The following is a 16,977-nucleotide window of genomic DNA, read 5'->3' as shown; positions in this document are numbered from 1 at the left end:
TGGGCTCTTCTTTATCTGCGCTTCCTCTTACTATCACACCAGTTTCCTGCTTTCCATTTGCCAACCCAAAAACAACCCTTTAGTTCTGAAACATGAATTCCAAGTACATGAACTTGGATGCAGGGAGATGTGTAGAGACAGACCAAGATAGAGGGTTATAGAATGAAGAACTGTAGAAGGAAAAATAATAGTAAAAAAGATGTAGAATATAGGACACATTAAGTGAAATAAGAGAATAGGGCAGAGACTGCAAGTGTATGGGATGGAGGTTAACCCTGCATAACACTGCACTGTGCTGCTCACAGCCTCAGGTTGAATTGCAGAGAATTTTACTAGACAATTATAAATATACATGTATGTTACCGGGGTAACATTTTCAGAACAAAATACACATTATTTTCATCACAATTTTCTTTCGCCTGTCGCTTTAAACAAACGCTACGTTTTCAACACTGTCCACCAATGGGTCTTGTCGATACATGTCGTGCCTCGGAATTTAGAGCTGTTTATTGACCAATCAGCAGCCACGTGTCTTCAGACCTGTTATTGACCAATCAGCAGCCGCGTGTCTTCAGACCTGTTATTGACCAATCAGCAGCCGCGTGTCTTCAGACCTGTTATTGACCAATCAGCAGCCGCGTGTCATGTCTTCACCTCTCCACTTCACTGTTGCACGACAACAGACGGTCTGAACTCCACCGGGGGACACAGAGACACTCCGTATAGGTTATAAATGTACATGCGTTAGTTTGACGTCAAATCCCAGAGGAACATAGGCCTTACTTTGTTGTCATACATACTGGTGTTATTGGAGGAATTCAGCAATGCATGGTTCGACTTGAGTTGAGGAAAGTTGACCGTAGATCCATAGTGCACAGTTCTGAGTTTGACCATTTTTCTCCTGTGCAGAATTATTGTCTTGGTAAGTGATCCGATCGGCTATTATTCATATTTCGATCGCCGTTGAATTGCATATTCATATTCGGAAACATTTAGGACATGTGTTTCCTCTTGTGTTGTTCACTAGGTGTGTTGTGACCGTTTCGTATTCCTGCTCGGAGCTCCCCGTCACTGTTCCGTCTCACCTGGTTGACCAGATCGAGGTGCATATTTGCGAACCTCCAGCCTGCAGCGACGTTAGAATTATAAGGTTCTATCTCCATTTTTGTCAAAATTGAGTTTTTTTACATAATCTGATCCATTAGGTGTTTATTAATGCCTGTGTGGTGTTATTTTTTAAATGTTGACATTTTTGAGTTAGTAATTCATAAAATACAAAGGTTCCATCTCACAGAACATAATAATGGAATGTAAAAACTTTGACGCTCAATATCTCTGAACTGCCCTAAACGGAGATAGAACCTTCTCATTCTAAACGGAGATAGAACCTTATCATTCTAAACGGAGATAGAACCTTATCATTCTAAACGGAGATTGATTGATTGATTGATTGATTGAAAACTTTATTAGAAGATTTGCAGAAGTAGGTACATGAAAGTACATATTACATACAAGGTCAACTAACAGGATAAAAACCCAAGAAAGCCACTGGCTTATTTCAATTGGGGTCCTTGATTCGAACCTTATCATTCTAAACGGAGATAGAACCTTATCATTCTAAGCTCACGAGATAATGATCACAAGTAGTTTTTGGTTTAGCCCACATAAACGATCTGAGGTTTACTGAGTCGTGGAATAATGATCACAGACACACACAGACACACACAGACACACACAGACACACACAGACACACACACACACACACACACACACACACACACACACACACACACACACACACACACACACACACACACACACACACACACACACACACACACACACACACACACACACACACTGCTTGTCGATCTGTCACCTCTTTACTGTTCCCTGCTCACTGTCTGTCAGCCTTCTGTAGATGCCAGAGCGTCATACACCTGGACTGTGTTTGCAGTTGAATGCCCTATATCTATATCTATATCTATCTCTAACCCCAGCCCTGAACCCCTGGACATGTTACATCTGTATTCATAGCCGAGCCTGATGATCTACCAACGCTGCATTCATTACATTCTTTATTCTCAGGTCACGTGTGTTCACTGTTCACACATCTACTCAAAAGCTATAGAGCCAGGTCTAATACATCTTATACAATTGACATTTTAATCTGCATTACTTTTATTTGGTTTTTTTGTTTTGTTTTTTAAAAGACTTCATACTTCAGAGCAGCCTGATACAGTGATTCATGCATTCCTGGCCAAGTGCTCAGCAATATCATCAGGCTTCAACTATTTCTGTACAGTTGTGTGTTAGAACTGCAGAAGTACTCCAGGAAGTAGGGTGTTGCCCACTTCTTTCCATACTTCTCTCACACATGGCATCCAGATGGGAAAAACTAAGGGGACGCATGACCAGCAAACCATTGAGATCTGAATTGGTTTACATTTGGTTACTAGGGTTAAGCGTCCGTCCGGGTAATGTTAGGGGTTTGTCCTAATCGGGCCGTTATAGTTGGGTGCAGGTCTGGAAGGTCCCTTTAGTCTTTCACCATCCAGATGTCCAGTTTCTTCCCCATCCCTCAACAGACAAGAGAGTACCGTAAGACGTATTCCTCCCCTCTAGCCTGTAGTTATAAATGAGTAAAGTAATTCTTCCGTCTTCTAGCATTAGCCTATGACTGCCAATGGCCCCTGGCCCAAGTATAGATAACGTTTTCTTACTGTGACTGATGGATAGGCCTAGATGATTCACTTACTACAATTCACTTAGAAATTTAGCCTAGTTGTTTTAAGTCGCTTTGGATAAAGGCATCTGCTAAATTCCCCCAAAATGTAATGTAAATGTCGGACACTGGGAGAGTTTATGAGAGAATCCTTTTTAGTGTACTGTTTGATTCCAGGGTATTGAGTAAATATTAAATAATCTGCTTGAGGAAAAACTGCAAGAGATATGCAGAAGGCTTGAATGCCATATCTGCTAGGCCAAAGCTAAGCGTTTTGCAAGAGGAATTCTGGCACTAACTTGTATTTTTTCAAAGGAGATTAAAAAAGAGCAAGATAATAATATGCTAATGGGTTTAATGTGTTTGGATCAGTGCAAGCATAGTACATCTGGTGAAGTAGGCCAAACACACCATACTGGATGGTCTGTTGAAATACACAAGAAACTAAAGGGTCACTCGTGCAGCAGCTTTTGGTTTCAGTGTAATGTAGTGTGACTCATATAAGATCAAAACAAATTGCTTTGTGTTGTCTAGTGTGGTTGAAGACGCAGTCGCTCAATATGAAAACATGGGAAGCTAGTAGTTAGTGGTTTTGCATGCAGTGTGTGTGTGTCAGGCAGAGAGAGAGAGGGTTTGAACAGCAAAGGAGAGTGTAGCAATGTAGCAGTTAGTGGCTCTCCAAATGAAAGATCTGGACTATGAATGTGGCTGAAGTGGATCTGGACTGAGCTCAACTCCTCTGTGCCGTTGTCATTGAAGAGTTCACTGAGGGGTTCAAGTCCTGTCATTTGAGAGCTGTGGTAACTTTAAGACTCTCATTCAAATGTTATTTTTAAAGGATTATTTTATTAACAATGTACCATTATAATAAGCCTAGCTACATTGATACTAACTTAGAGTAGAAATAAAGTATGCAGTCCTGTCTGTGAAGATATAGTGCACTAAGCGGCAATTGAGGTCGCAATGGTTAACCTCAAATTTGCTACACGTATTTGTTATGGCACTGTGTCAAAGCACACTACCTTTGATATTGATTCATCTCTGTTATGGCACTGTGTTTGCAAAGCACACTAACTTTGAGATTGACTAACAATGACTGACATAGCCTTCTTTGCATTGTCATAATTTATGGTACATATTAATTTGCATGTAAGCTGTGTATTTTTAGTAAGTATGAACTTGTACCTCGCAAACTTTGCAGGGACTGGTACAAGCATACTATGTATTTTCGTGTCAATTGGAATTGGTTTTTTTAATCACTAATGATTAGATTTAGATTAGATTACATTTTGTCTCCTTCCTTCTTGCTAGTCTTTGCAGCCTAGAATATGACACACCCACTGACGACGTCACAGCTCTATTTTCTGGTTCCCGCCGCTGCGCATCAAAGGCTCCAAACCAATTTATTTTCAGTCTGAACGCGCCGGCCGGTTACAGACTTGGTTTGCGAATGCGAACCGGAACGTTTCCTTGGCGGTGTGAAAGCCCTATCAGTGCCTGCCAAAAAAGCAAAATAAGTTACCAATATATGGCCATTTTTTATGTTGGTGTTGACGCAGGTTTTCTTCTGTATGTTTTACAGGTATAATGGGTCATGGATGGGGCTGGAACACAGCAGGAGAGGACCCCTCTCACAGCCACTATGGAGGGCTCTAGTGTGAGAAGGGGGTTCTATGTTAACCGGGAACATCCCCAGTCACAGTCCATATCCCCCAGCCTCTATATTCAACCCTCGAGCGGCGCTGCCCCTCTCTTCACCCTCTCTCACACCTGAATCTCCCTGACCCTTAACCCCCCTGTCTCCTAAAGCCACTATACCGTAACCCTAAGCCCTGCTTTTCTAGGCCAAACACCCCATACCCCCCCTGTCCCTCAGTTAACCTCCACTACAATCCTAAAGAGCTCCAGGGTGTTGATTGTATTGACCTGGCTGAAGTCCTGATAGACTACCGCCTAATTCTTAAACATGAGGAGTCCAAGGGCGAGCATGTTGCTGGGCTGTGTTTTCTTCTGCTCCGCCTCCCTCCTCTACTTGGGCTTGAGTAGCATCGACTGCCCGCCGAAACGAAACGGCCATCGACACAGCTGGGCGGACTCCTTCCTGGGATCCTACGTCAATCAGAGCCAGGCCCCTCCTATTTACTATGGTGAAGACACGCCCCTCATTTTCATCGGTGGATTCCCTCGGAGCGGCACCACGCTGATGCGTGCCATGCTGGACGCCCACAATGCCGTGCGGTGCGGAGAGGAGACGCGTGTGATTCCGCGCCTCCTGGCCATGCGCGCCACCTGGAGCCGCTCCGCCAGAGAGAGAGTCCGATTGGACGAAGCCGGGGTCACCGACCAGGTGCTGGACTCTGCGGTTCGAGCGTTTCTACTGGAGGTGAGACGTGACGTTGTTTTAAGCTAAAACCATGTTGTGTTTACATACAAATAATTGCTTAGGTGCTAATAGGCAGGTACAGTGTCGGCTAAATATAATGTATGTACACATTGAATCTATCTCTATGTCTCTATACAAACACATCCTCCAGGTGATAGTTGGACACGGGGAGCCTGCGGCCCGTCTGTGTAACAAGGACCCGTTCGCCCTGAAGTCTCTGTCCTATCTGGCCCGCATCTTCCCCAAGGCCAAGTTCGTACTCATGCTACGAGACGGACGAGCCACCGTCCACTCCATGATCTCACGCAAGGTAGAGAAATGTTGTGTGGTCTTGACTGATGTGGTTGGAGTGGTCTGACTGACTGACTGCACTTCCTCATTGGCAAGTTTCTGCTCTAGACACACACTTCACCCTAGATTGTGAGTGTGGATTACATCTCGCTCTCTCCACCTCTCTCACTCTCTCTCTCTCTCTCTCTCTCTCTCTCTCTCTCTCTCTCTCTCTCTCTCTCTCTCTCTCTCTCTCGCAGGTGACCATCTCTGGCTTTGACCTGACCAGTTACAGGGACTGCCTCACCAAGTGGAGTCGTGCCATGGAAGCCATGTACGGGCAGTGCCAGGGGGCGCTAGAGGGCAGCTGTCTGCCCGTGCGGTACGAGCAGCTGGTACTGCACCCGGAGGTCGAAATGAAGAAGCTGCTTCACTTCCTGGAGTTGCCCTGGGACCCGGCTGTGCTGCACCACGAAGACCTGATCGGCAAGGTCGGGGGAGTGTCACTGTCCAAGTGAGTGTGTGTCTCTGGGTCTGTGGTCCTATTCTCAGCCCTTCCCCAGACGCGTGCACTCGTCTCGTACACTCCCCTCGTGGATTTTAAAGTAGGGCTGGTGTAAGCAAAATGGTGTCAACTCTCCAGCCATCTTGCTCCAATCCGAATGCCTTTAGGTGCCATGAGGGAAAGTGCACCAGTACACGCTTCTCAGTGAAGGGTAGTATCGTCGAACCCTTCAGAAACATGAGGCTTATCTTACCTATAGACAAATGCCCCTATGTATGGTTCGCAGACTTGCGCCTCTGCCCCCTCTCCCATCTTTCTCTCTTAATGTCTGTCGTCCTCTCTCCTCTGTACTCATCTTCCTCTTTCTCTCCGTTCCTCCCTCCCTCCCTCCTCAGCTGCTGGGTAGAAGAGGGCACAGCTCACACCTCTCTCTCTGCCAACTCTCTCACTGCCAACTCTCTCTCTGCCAGTCTCTCACACACACTTGGTTTATCTGTTGCATGTTTTTTCTCCATAGACTGTGATATGGGTGAATGGTGGTTTCCTTTGGGAGGAAGCTACCACATATACTGTAAATCACATCTATGTTTGCGTAAAATCAACATTTTTGTTTTATTCTATAAACTACTGACAACATTTCTCAAATAAAAATATTGTAATTTAGAGCACTTATTTGCAGACAATGCAAAATAACAAAAAAGATGCAATGTTTTCAGACCTTGAATAATGCAAAGAAAACAAGTTCATATTATTTTTTAAACAACACAATACTAGTTATAGATAGCTATTAGCTACTTAGTTATATTCCAAAGTCATGAAATAATTGAGGTCCACACCACTCAATGCTTTGCTTGTGTCTTTAGTGACAGGTGCCATTCATTCTCACAACACACAGACACACACACACACACACACACACACACACACCGTAAAGTATATAGCCCAAATCCCGTAAGGCGCAACGTCAACACGTGACGTTGCAAACACCAAAACACACAGTGTCGTATATAACATACTCATTTGTTAACTTAGGAAGAGTTCACAAATGTTTCTTTGGTGGAATAACCCTGATTTTCAATCACAGCTTTCATGCGTCTTGGCATGCTTGGCAGCAGTCTTTCACATTGTGACTTTATGCCACTCCTGGCACACATATTCAACCAGCTCAGCTTTGTTTGATGGCTTGTGGCCATCCATCTTCCTCTTGGGGTTCAGGTCTGGAGATTGGGCTGGCCATGACAGGGTCCTGATCTAGTGGTCCTCCGTCAACACCTTGATTGACCTGGCTGTGTGGCACGGAGCATTGTCCTGCTGCTTGGAAAAAAAAGTCCTCAGTTGGATTTGGGGAACATTGTCAGAGCAGAAGGAAGCATTTTTTTCTTCCAGAACAATCTTGTACGTGGCTTGATTCATGTGTCCTTCACAAAGACAAATCTGCCTGAATCCAGCCTTGCTGAAGTACCCCCAGATTATCACAGATCCTGCACCAAATGTCACCAAAGTGGGTGGCTTGTTGGCCTCTCCAGGTGTCCGTCTAACCATTAGATGACCAGGTGTTGGGCAAAGCTGAAAATTTGACTCATCAGAGAAGATGACCTTACTCCAGTCCTCCAGGTCTTTTGCAAACCTCAGCCTGGCTCTTCTTTGCTTCTTTGTTTTTTTTTGTTTTTTTTCTGAGTGGGGCAGTCCCACTCATATTTTTCATTTTTATTCTGATAGAGACAGTAGATATTTAGACAGGAAGGATGGGTGAGAGAGAGAGGAGGGATGACATGCAGGATATGTCCGCGGCCGGAATCGAACCGACGCCACCTAAGCGCCCCTGCTTCTCATTGATGAAGGGCTTTTTTCTGGCTTTGCACGACTTCAGCCCTGCCCCCGGGAGTGGGTTTAACCTCAGAGCCCCTAGGAGTGGGTTTAACCTCAGAGCCCCTAGGAGTGTGTTTCGAACCGTCCTCACCGTGCACTTCACTCCAGCTGCCGTTTGCCATTCTTTTTGTATTTGTGTAGGTCACGTGATGTCGTCCCGGGCAGTGGAGAGTCGTTGTCACCCTCTGCCAGTCTGTATCTTTGTTGTGCCCAATGTTCTGCTGCTTGACCTTGTTCTTATGGCCCGCCGCCTTTGTCATTTTAAGGATGAAGCAACTTGCCAGTAAAGCCAGAATTGAACCCTTCTTTTCCTTACTCAAAACGTTTATTTTCAATTCTTTTGGCATGGTCAATAGTGACTTTTTTTTATTCTAATTACTTTTGAAGTACTACTACCACAATGTTTTACCATCCAGCTGGTCATATTGCAAGAGGATAGTGATGACCACAGCAGTGGTTTTTATACTTTTCCTTGATAAATAAGATTCGGTTCAGGTGATCACCTAATCAGTACCTCACTCAGTGGAATGAGGTGTGTGTGTGTGTGTGTGTGTGTGTGTGTGTATAATATATATATAAACACACACTCTGCGTGTGATTTTCTTCTGCAGGGTGGAGAGGTCGACGGACCAGGTGGTGAACCCAGTGAACACTGACGCCCTCGCTAAGTGGGTCGGACACATTCCCTCAGACGTGGTGCATGACATGGCCAACATCGCCCCCATGCTGGCCAGTCTGGGCTACGACCCCCTGGCCAACCCCCCAGACTACTCACAGCCGGACCCCCTCCTCCCTCCCAACAACGACTCCCGCTTTCTTTATCAATAACACAACATATGGTGAAATAATTTTCCTCATTCAATTTTATGGTATTGGTAGAACTTTGTCAACATTCTGTCACCTTTTGAGTAGTTCTTTCTTAAAGCCTGATGATGATAATGACAATGTTCTTTGTCTCAGTTTCTGAGAACAACCGTGACCCCCACACCCTAGTTAGGAGGAGAATTGAACATTGAAGGCACTTGTCAAGAACCATCGACATTGGCTCCTAGCCCTCCTAGCCCTCCTAGCCCTCCTAGCCCTCCTGGCCCTCCTGGCCCTCCTAGCCCTCCTGCAAACCCACAAACAAGTGCCATTGATGTCTTTTTACCTTTTTGACTACAATTTACTGTTTGTAATACCTATGTTTGTGTTATCTCGTTGGAATGAGGCCAACATAAAATGGACACTTAATTGCTCTGTAATTCCTGGGGACTGTGGGGGACATTGTGTGGGAATCCTGGTGCCTCCTCCCTGGACTCGTGCTCAGGAAAGTCCCCTGTCTGAGACTTGGCCTCCTCCCTTCACAGAGACTACTTGGACCAATAGTGTTACAGTTGAGTGATTGTCGAAGCCGATAGTATTTCCATATGTATTTTGTTTACTTGATGTCACTCATCACAGATCTGTGAATGTGTTTTAAAAAGATCAATGACATACTGAGAATACATATTTATGGAGGCAGAGCTGTATATTTTTTTAAATGTAATGTTTATTTTCTTAATAAATTATTTTGTTGGTTCATTCATTATGAAGAAAAAGTCATCAAACATATTTACATGATACTGGATACGGGAGCCAATCGTCTGCCTGGAAAACTGGAACGCTGGAACATTCCTCTACATACAACATTTACTCGGTTCACTTCACATTCATACAACATACTGTCTGGCGTTATGCTAAAACCACACAAACATGATAATGGTGTGTCTCAGTGGACAGGCAGAGTTAAGCACCATTATGTGGTCAAGATAAGAAGCGACAGTCTAGAAACATTTAAGATGTTTATATTCACCGTACTGAGTCAAAGCACTGCATATCCCATCAGTTTAAATCTATTATTTACAGCAGCGATTGCAACTGATTCTGCTTCACTGATCCACTTTCATAGGATAATAAGTCATTCTGTCAGATTGATCTGTTACTGCTGAGGAGTCTTTGGATGCATTATGTATTAGATGGTCTACAACTGTACTACTGAGACTTTCACAAAAATGTAAAGCTATATGTCCCACAAAAATATGATCATGCGGAAATATGAGGAAATCAGTCAATTCAATATCAGACATACTTGTCTGAAGTAAGAAGTATGCATGTGGCCTGAGGTGCAACCTACTATAATAAACCATCATAATAATATATAACAATAACACAAGACATTATAAACAGAAAAAGACAATAGAACAAAATGGCTTAAAATACAACCTATCAAACTATTGAAGTATACAAGACAAGAATAAAAACAAAATAAAATTGAGATAATTAGTTCTTATATTAGCTTTATAGCAAATATTCATTTGAGTTTTCAGTCTTTCTTTTTATCCCTTTTCAAGAACGCAAGGAGATTTTTGCCTAAGGCCTTTTTCCTTGGACCTCAGATTAGATGAGACACACTGTGAGACAGATGAAGGGAAGTGGTTCAGATGTGTTTGAGGGAGAAGCAAGGCTCCAGAGACACACAGCTGGGGGTCAGGGTCAGCTGAGGGTCAGGGTCAGCTGGGTCTCAGTGTCAGGGGGGTTGATGCTCCTGGAGAGGCTCTTCTCCGTACCCTCCAGGTTTAGGAAGGCTAGCAGGCTCTCCAGTTCTGTACATGCAGGGTCCGTCTTTGGGGAGGTCGGGGTCTCATGGGTCCAGGGCCTCAGTGGGCTTGGAGGGGGACATTTCCCCATCAATGGGCTCTGAAGCTTATGATATGACGTGTAGTGTCCCTCCTCCCTCACTGCCCTCGCCTCTATTAGGCCTTTCACCGACCACAACCGTAAGGAATTCCTTAGGCTCAGCAATGTCCCACCTAGCCTTCAGCATAGCTTTGTCTTTCTCTGCCCTGTGCCAGGACTCCGATGCCTCTCAGAGTCCAGGTTCATCTCGTCTATCTCCCTCATGGCTCGCTCCTCTCTCAGTCTCAGCAGGGTCTACAGCAATACTGGAGCTGTCTAGAGACGTATTCACAGTGAAAGAGAGTGAAGGAGTCTTTTATCAAAGCATGAATTAAGATTTGGACTTTTATCACATAACAAGGACTTATATGACTCAAATTGCTTTGCTGTCCTATTTAGAGGGAGTGGAAGGTGAGGTGGGTGCTTTCCCAGCCACACGCTGTAAATGTGGGATTAAACATTATCAGAATCTGTCATCTGAAACTACGGCAGTGTTCCACTGTATATACTAATGTAGCATACCATAAAATGAAGCAATGTATTGGTCATGCATTCTATGGTATGCTAGTGTGGATAGTGCAAATAAGGCACAAGGAGATACATGCAAATGTATAAGTACTGTTCCTTATTACAATTATGTAATAACACAAACCGCTCAACTCCATATCATGCTATGAAATTACCTAATGACTATGAAATGCAGACAACAATGTTACTACAATTAGTAAATGCAATTCAAGAACGGACTGAGGTGAAGTCTACTATGTCGACAATCCTTATTGACCAAAATACCATCAGTAAGAATGTCAGCTACTCAAAGTAACATTCATCAAATATCGAAAAGACTCCTATCTGTCTGTTTTATCCTTTATCAAGAATGCCAATCTTTTCTTTAACCCCTTTTTGCCCCCAGCTGTTTGCTGGGCACTTAGACTTGACAAAGAGTGAGACCTCAAGAAACTTAGACGAGGCGGTTCAGGAGATACAGAGGCGTATAACGGGTCCTCTGGTATAGACAGTTGAGAGTCCTCGGGTATAGCCAGTTGAGATTGGATAGTCGTGTCAGGTGGGAATATGATCCTGGAAAGCTTCCTCTCAAGGTTCTCCAGATCGAGGAAGTCAAGCAGATTCTCCAGTTCCACACAAGCTGGATCAGAAGAATGTGTGGTGGTGAAAGGGTTGGGCTGCATGTCTGCTGGGAGGGGGTGTGATAAGGCTCGGTGCATTCCACGCTGCATTGAGGCAGGTTTGAAGTGTGTGGCGTCCACGTCTTGGATCCAGGGTTTTGGCGGGCTTGGAGTAGGACATCTCCTCATCAATGATCCGACATCAAATTCGTCTTCGTCATCCTTCACTGCCTTCAACTCAGTCTGACCTGTCTCTGTCCACCACCGTAGAAACGCCCTAGGGTCAGCAATGTCCATTCCAGCCTGCAGCTCTGCTTGTCTCTCTCTGCCCTCCAACAGGATGTCGTCTATGTCACTAAGCTTTGTGGCGGTGGCCGCATTTATCTCCTCTATCTCCCTCATGGTTCGCTCCTCTCTCTGTCGCAGTAGTTCGTGGAGATCCTTAAACTTGGCCCTAATCTGATCTGTGAGCCAGTCGTTTCTTAGTCGTGTGCTTGTAGCGATACCGCGTTCGCTCTCCTTTAAGTTCACCACCTCACAAGTGTCCTCTTGCAGGTAGAGTAAAGCTGTGGTGATGTCCTCTTTCACATCGTCTTGCGCTTCTTTCACGGGTTTGAATATGTGACCTCTGTGGTCTCTCCCGTCTCTGCAGATCACACATATCAGCTGACTGTCTGTCTCACAGAATAGCTTCAGAATCTCTTTGTGATCAGGGCACACATCTACTGCTTTACCTGATGTGATTCTGGGTCTTTCTCTGGGCTTTTCCTCCTCTCTCAGCCTACCCGCTTTGTCGATCTGGACGTGTCCATTACTGTTCATGCCAGTTCTACACACTGCACGACGCTGTAATGGATGGAGGATGGTGTACTGGCAGCTAAGAGACACAGGCACAGAGTGGATCTCATCTGCCGGGGCAGCGGATGCTGTGGCCATCAGCTTACCATCTGTCTCACAGGACAACTTGTGTTCAGGGCTCATGTCTCCTCTACCTCTGTCTGTCGTTGGTCTCTCTTCCTCGCATTCATCTAATCCAAAGCTGCTTTGTCCTGTCTGTCCCTCCTCTCTCAGCTTGTCAGCCATACTTTTGAGAACCTTGTTGATCTTCAGATTTGTGCCTGTGATCAGAATTCTGCATTCCGGGCAGCGCGGAAGTGTCTTCAGGCTTTCTTGGAGGCATTCCCTGCAGAAAGTGTGTTCGCATTTGAGAGACACAGGCTCCGTGTAGATTTCAGAGCAGATGAAACACTGGAAATGTTTGGTCAGAGAAGAGGCACCTAGAAACATACTGGATCTGATTATAGACACGATCACAGTGAGAGGGCAGGAAAGAGAGAGGGAAGGAAGATCTGTCCTCAAAGCACAATGAGGATACCTTTTGGACCCGTGTACTTTGATCAATGATCATCATAAACCAGCTCATCATAAACCGGGTTATATGGTTATAATTCTGATAAAGTGATTGCATCACAATCAAAGGATATTCTTTCTTTTTGTTTACCTTTATTTAACCAGGAAAAGAAATCTATTTTTCAAGAGCGTCCTAGCCAAGACAGGCAGCGGCACATTTCATTGTAACAATTTACAATGAAAATAGAGAATAAATTACAGAATCAGAAAATATTAAAAAATAAAATATTCATCAGTATTCATAATTAGCAGCTCCTTCTCTCCACCTTGCACCAACACTGCTACCACCCCTCCCAGACCCTCTTGCACTACACTTGGTCTCTGGCTCATCATCTCTTTCCCCCCTCTCCCCTGATGATATTCTAAAACTGATCACATCTAAGCAGGCAGCCAGCTGTCCTCTCCATCCCATCCCCTCCCCGCTTCTCTAATCTAAGACCTCCTTCCTTTCTTTACCACCGTAATCAACTCCTCTGTCCCGGCTGCCTTCAAGACAGCCAGAGTCAAGCCTCTTCTCAAGAAACCGACCCTTGACCCGTCTTCTGTCCACAACTACAGACAGGTATTCTCTCCTTCTTATCTAAAAGAAAAAGTAGGTTTTCGATTTGCGCGACCGTGTCACCATTTTATAAATAAATTATATAAATGATTTATGTCAATATGGCATCATTTTATATTGTCAATTATAAAACCATCTTGAGTTGTATGGTTTTAGAGAAAAAAGTACAACCTAAATATAAATGCTGATTCTCAATGTGAGCACAAGGAAGTCAGTAAGCAAAATAATCAAATCTAATTGCAACCATAACATAACAATAAACTCTACCGTAGGTAGTCACGTCATTGTCTAGGATTAATTTAAATGAATGATTAATGATTAATGATCATCATATGACTGAGAATAGGGCAGTGACTTCAACTACACATGTTCCCATGTTTACAAAGAAGACCTTTAACATAAACACTAGTAGAGAATTGCCCATTTCTCTTGATGTAAATATTTCATGTTATCATACACTGTAGGTGGTTTATTTACATCACATGATGTGTAGTCCCACATTCAATTGCATTTTATTTCATTCAATAATGATCGACAGATTTCTGTTGTTTCGACCCCTCATTGAACCCGAGAGGTAATTTGGGACACATAGTGTATGGTACACTCATGATCTACTCAGAATTCCTACCTGTGATATTGCACCTCTGAGTTTGGAGCATTCAACTGATTTAAGGTTGTAAACTCCAAACAACATGAATGCTCCCAGGTAATGGCTAAGGGCACCTCTGTGGCCTGAAAAATATAGGGCTATCCTCAACTCAGGCAGGGCCAAGAATAGGCTTAGTGTTAACCTTAGGACTAACAATTTACAGTTGTGCACCGAAGCCCTGTGTTAACTGAAATAACCATAGCAACATGCAATCTTGCCATGCAAATGTGGCTATCTTCTATCTATGTTGCAGTGCTCTGTCAGGATAGAAACCAACACATGGAAGGAAAGGAAACATGGTAACGGTCCAGCTGTGGTAAGGAAATGCCATGGTAATGGTTACAATGGCTAGTTTTGGCACTTTGTTTGGAAGATTTCTGAGCCTGGGTCCAAGGGTGCTCTTAGAAAAGGCCTGTCTACCTAATCCTGGAGTGGCCGGCCCCATGACTATGGCTGGACATCAAATTGTTTCCAAATTGAATAGACGATTACTCAATCAGTGAAAGATAGTATCTCTAGAAATCTCCTCTTCTCTAGTGATAAAATACAAAGCCAGTAAAAAAAGGATTGACCCCGACGTGATTTGAACACGCAACCTTCTGATCTGGAGTCAGACGCGCTACCGTTGCGCCACGAGGTCTGAGACAGCATGGGAACAATTTTATATATGAACAATTTGTATATTATTAAACGATGTTGCTGTTTATTTCTCACATCAGTAGTCTATGTAGAGATTGTAATCGAGAGTTGGGCTGTTAACGCTACCGTTCACTTGCATTGGCCCCATTCATTGTCTATGGTAGCTTTATAGATCTCGTTCACTTGCATTGCCCCATTCATTGTGTACGGTAGCTTTAGACCAGTGTCATATATTTCCGGCCACTGGATGGTTTTGTGGCGCACCGGCTGGAGCAGTGACGTCACGTCACAACTTCAGAAACAGCTTAGGTTACTGTACATCTTCGGACAAGTTCCACAATTTCCTTCTACAAGGTTATTTTCTTCATTTGGTAAAAAGGCAAGTCACAAACATTATCTGTAATCATATGTCTAAGTAGATCCTCCATCAACAGTAGTGTGTAGTATAGTAGATTATTACAGTAGATGCTACATGCATTTTAGCCAATGATATGACTGCTGCCTGCCAATGTTGTCATTCAATAAAGCCCCCAACAAGTGTAATTTATATTATAGGGCAATTAAGTGTAAATATATATTGTTTCTTTATTTACAAGTTTAGTTAGCTACATGTATTTACAATGCATTTATGCTCTGTACAGTACATGTGTAATTGTATGTTTTATTACATTCCATATTGTATCTATTTGTAGGAGGAGGATAAGTGTTCACATGAGTTCTCTTTTTGCATGCTTTTTGACGATGTGTTTGAAGGGTTTGGCATGTACATTACAGTATGGGCAAAAGATACATTTTGAGCAGGTGAGCAGGTGTGAGTATGTAGTGTACATGTGGAGAGCTCAAAATGACACCCATATAATTTAGAAAATGCCTGTTAACATACCAAACCCTTGATGTCACAATCAATGTTTAAACATGCATACGGTATTGTATGCTTTACCTGCTTTAAAGAGGTGAACATTGAACTAAATGTTCATTCATAACAATAGCCTATATACCATAGTAATTCTCATGAGACATTCACATGATCAGAGTAGACATACTGAGTCTTATTAATGTTCAAATCAGCTTGACAGACAATAACAGGTAATGACAGAATGTGGCCATAACCCATTTACAAGCAAGATGAATAAGCCAGGCGTTAGTGAGGGAGAGAATAACACTTTATTTTCTTTTACAGTGAGGAGCAAACTGACTGACTGCTTCAGTTACACTCTTGAGACCAGCTGAGGATGATGAATCCAATGTGACTGCGTCTCCTTTGCAAGGTTAATACATGTGCATACAGTACTGTGTGTCCCATCTTTATTCACTGTCAAAGTGATGTCCAGTTGTGTGAAGTTTCATGTTACCTGCTCCTTCAGCTTTAGTGAAGGTCCTGCTGCCGATACCTCCTCAGCTGCTTGCCTAGGCCCCATCCTTATAGGCCTAGCCTAGAACCTGCCATGTGGGAATACAGTATGTTGAATGAATAACTGAAAGTATTTACTATAACATAGTATTATATATACTATAACATAGTATTTACCTAATTCTAAGGAATCGGTTTCAGCCAAGTCTGTTATTTTGATTGAAAGTCATCCGTAAATGTTGGTACTGGGATATTTAACAAACTATTGACTTTTGCATCCTATTACCTTAGATCCTACTTTACATGTGAGGCACCCTGCCCCTACCAGAGCAGAGCAGGACACAGTGCTGCCTCAAGGAGTGACATACTCTCTGGCATGTTTTTGAACTGAAGTCTATGCACAGCTCCTTTTTGATTTAACATGTGTTTCCTATATTTTTTTGGGGTCATGTAGCACTGCCACACCATGCTCCTCCATCACAGCCTGCAGCCTCTCTCCCTCCGCTCAGCTCTGCTGGCCCCGTCAGAGCATCTGGATGACGATGGAGCTGGATGGCCATGGGGCTGTCGCCAGGGTCCTGATCAGTGTGGCACCTTAGAAGGGAAAGAGACTGTACACACACACACACACACACACACACACACACACACACACACACACACACACACACACAGAATCTTCCTGTGTATTGCAGTATATTGTACTTTTTTGTTAGTTATTATTTACAATGATATTGTTAATTCATGTTGTAACACTGTTGCAAATTGTTTTAAATATGCAACTTTTGTTTT

General features: G+C 43.6%; 1 protein-coding gene across 2 annotated transcripts; it reads left to right on the top strand.

The window, feature by feature from the left end:
• Positions 1 to 704: 704 nt before the first annotated feature.
• On the top strand, positions 705 to 9,317 carry tpst1l (tyrosylprotein sulfotransferase 1, like). Of its 2 annotated transcripts, XM_080549756.1 has the most exons (7): positions 705 to 922; positions 1,028 to 1,103; positions 4,309 to 5,109; positions 5,261 to 5,419; positions 5,640 to 5,893; positions 8,365 to 8,592; positions 8,714 to 9,317. In XM_080549756.1, the coding sequence occupies exons 3-6, from the start codon at positions 4,693 to 4,695 to the stop codon at positions 8,579 to 8,581; spliced, it is 1,047 nt and encodes a 348-aa protein (XP_080405882.1). In that variant the 5' UTR covers positions 705 to 922; positions 1,028 to 1,103; positions 4,309 to 4,692; the 3' UTR covers positions 8,582 to 8,592; positions 8,714 to 9,317. The 2 variants fall into 2 exon arrangements, with proteins under 2 accessions (XP_080405882.1, XP_080405881.1); XM_080549755.1 differs by having other exon boundaries at positions 8,365 to 9,317.
• The last annotated feature ends 7,660 nt before the right edge of the window (positions 9,318 to 16,977 follow it).

Source organism: Nansenia antarctica, assembly GCF_963989245.1.
Source record: "Nansenia antarctica genome assembly, chromosome: 20".
NCBI lineage: Eukaryota > Metazoa > Chordata > Actinopteri > Argentiniformes > Microstomatidae > Nansenia > Nansenia antarctica.
This window is presented reverse-complemented; position numbering and strand designations above follow the sequence as displayed.

Coding starts and splice junctions, on each gene's coding strand:
- tpst1l (XM_080549756.1), top strand. CDS start 4,693: ATGAGGAGTCCAAGGGCGAGCATGTTGCTGGGCTGTGTTTTCTTCTGC. Junction 5,110..5,260: donor TTCGAGCGTTTCTACTGGAG/GTGAGACGTGAC, acceptor CACATCCTCCAG/GTGATAGTTGGACACGGGGA. Junction 5,894..8,364: donor GGGGGAGTGTCACTGTCCAA/GTGAGTGTGTGT, acceptor TTTCTTCTGCAG/GGTGGAGAGGTCGACGGACC.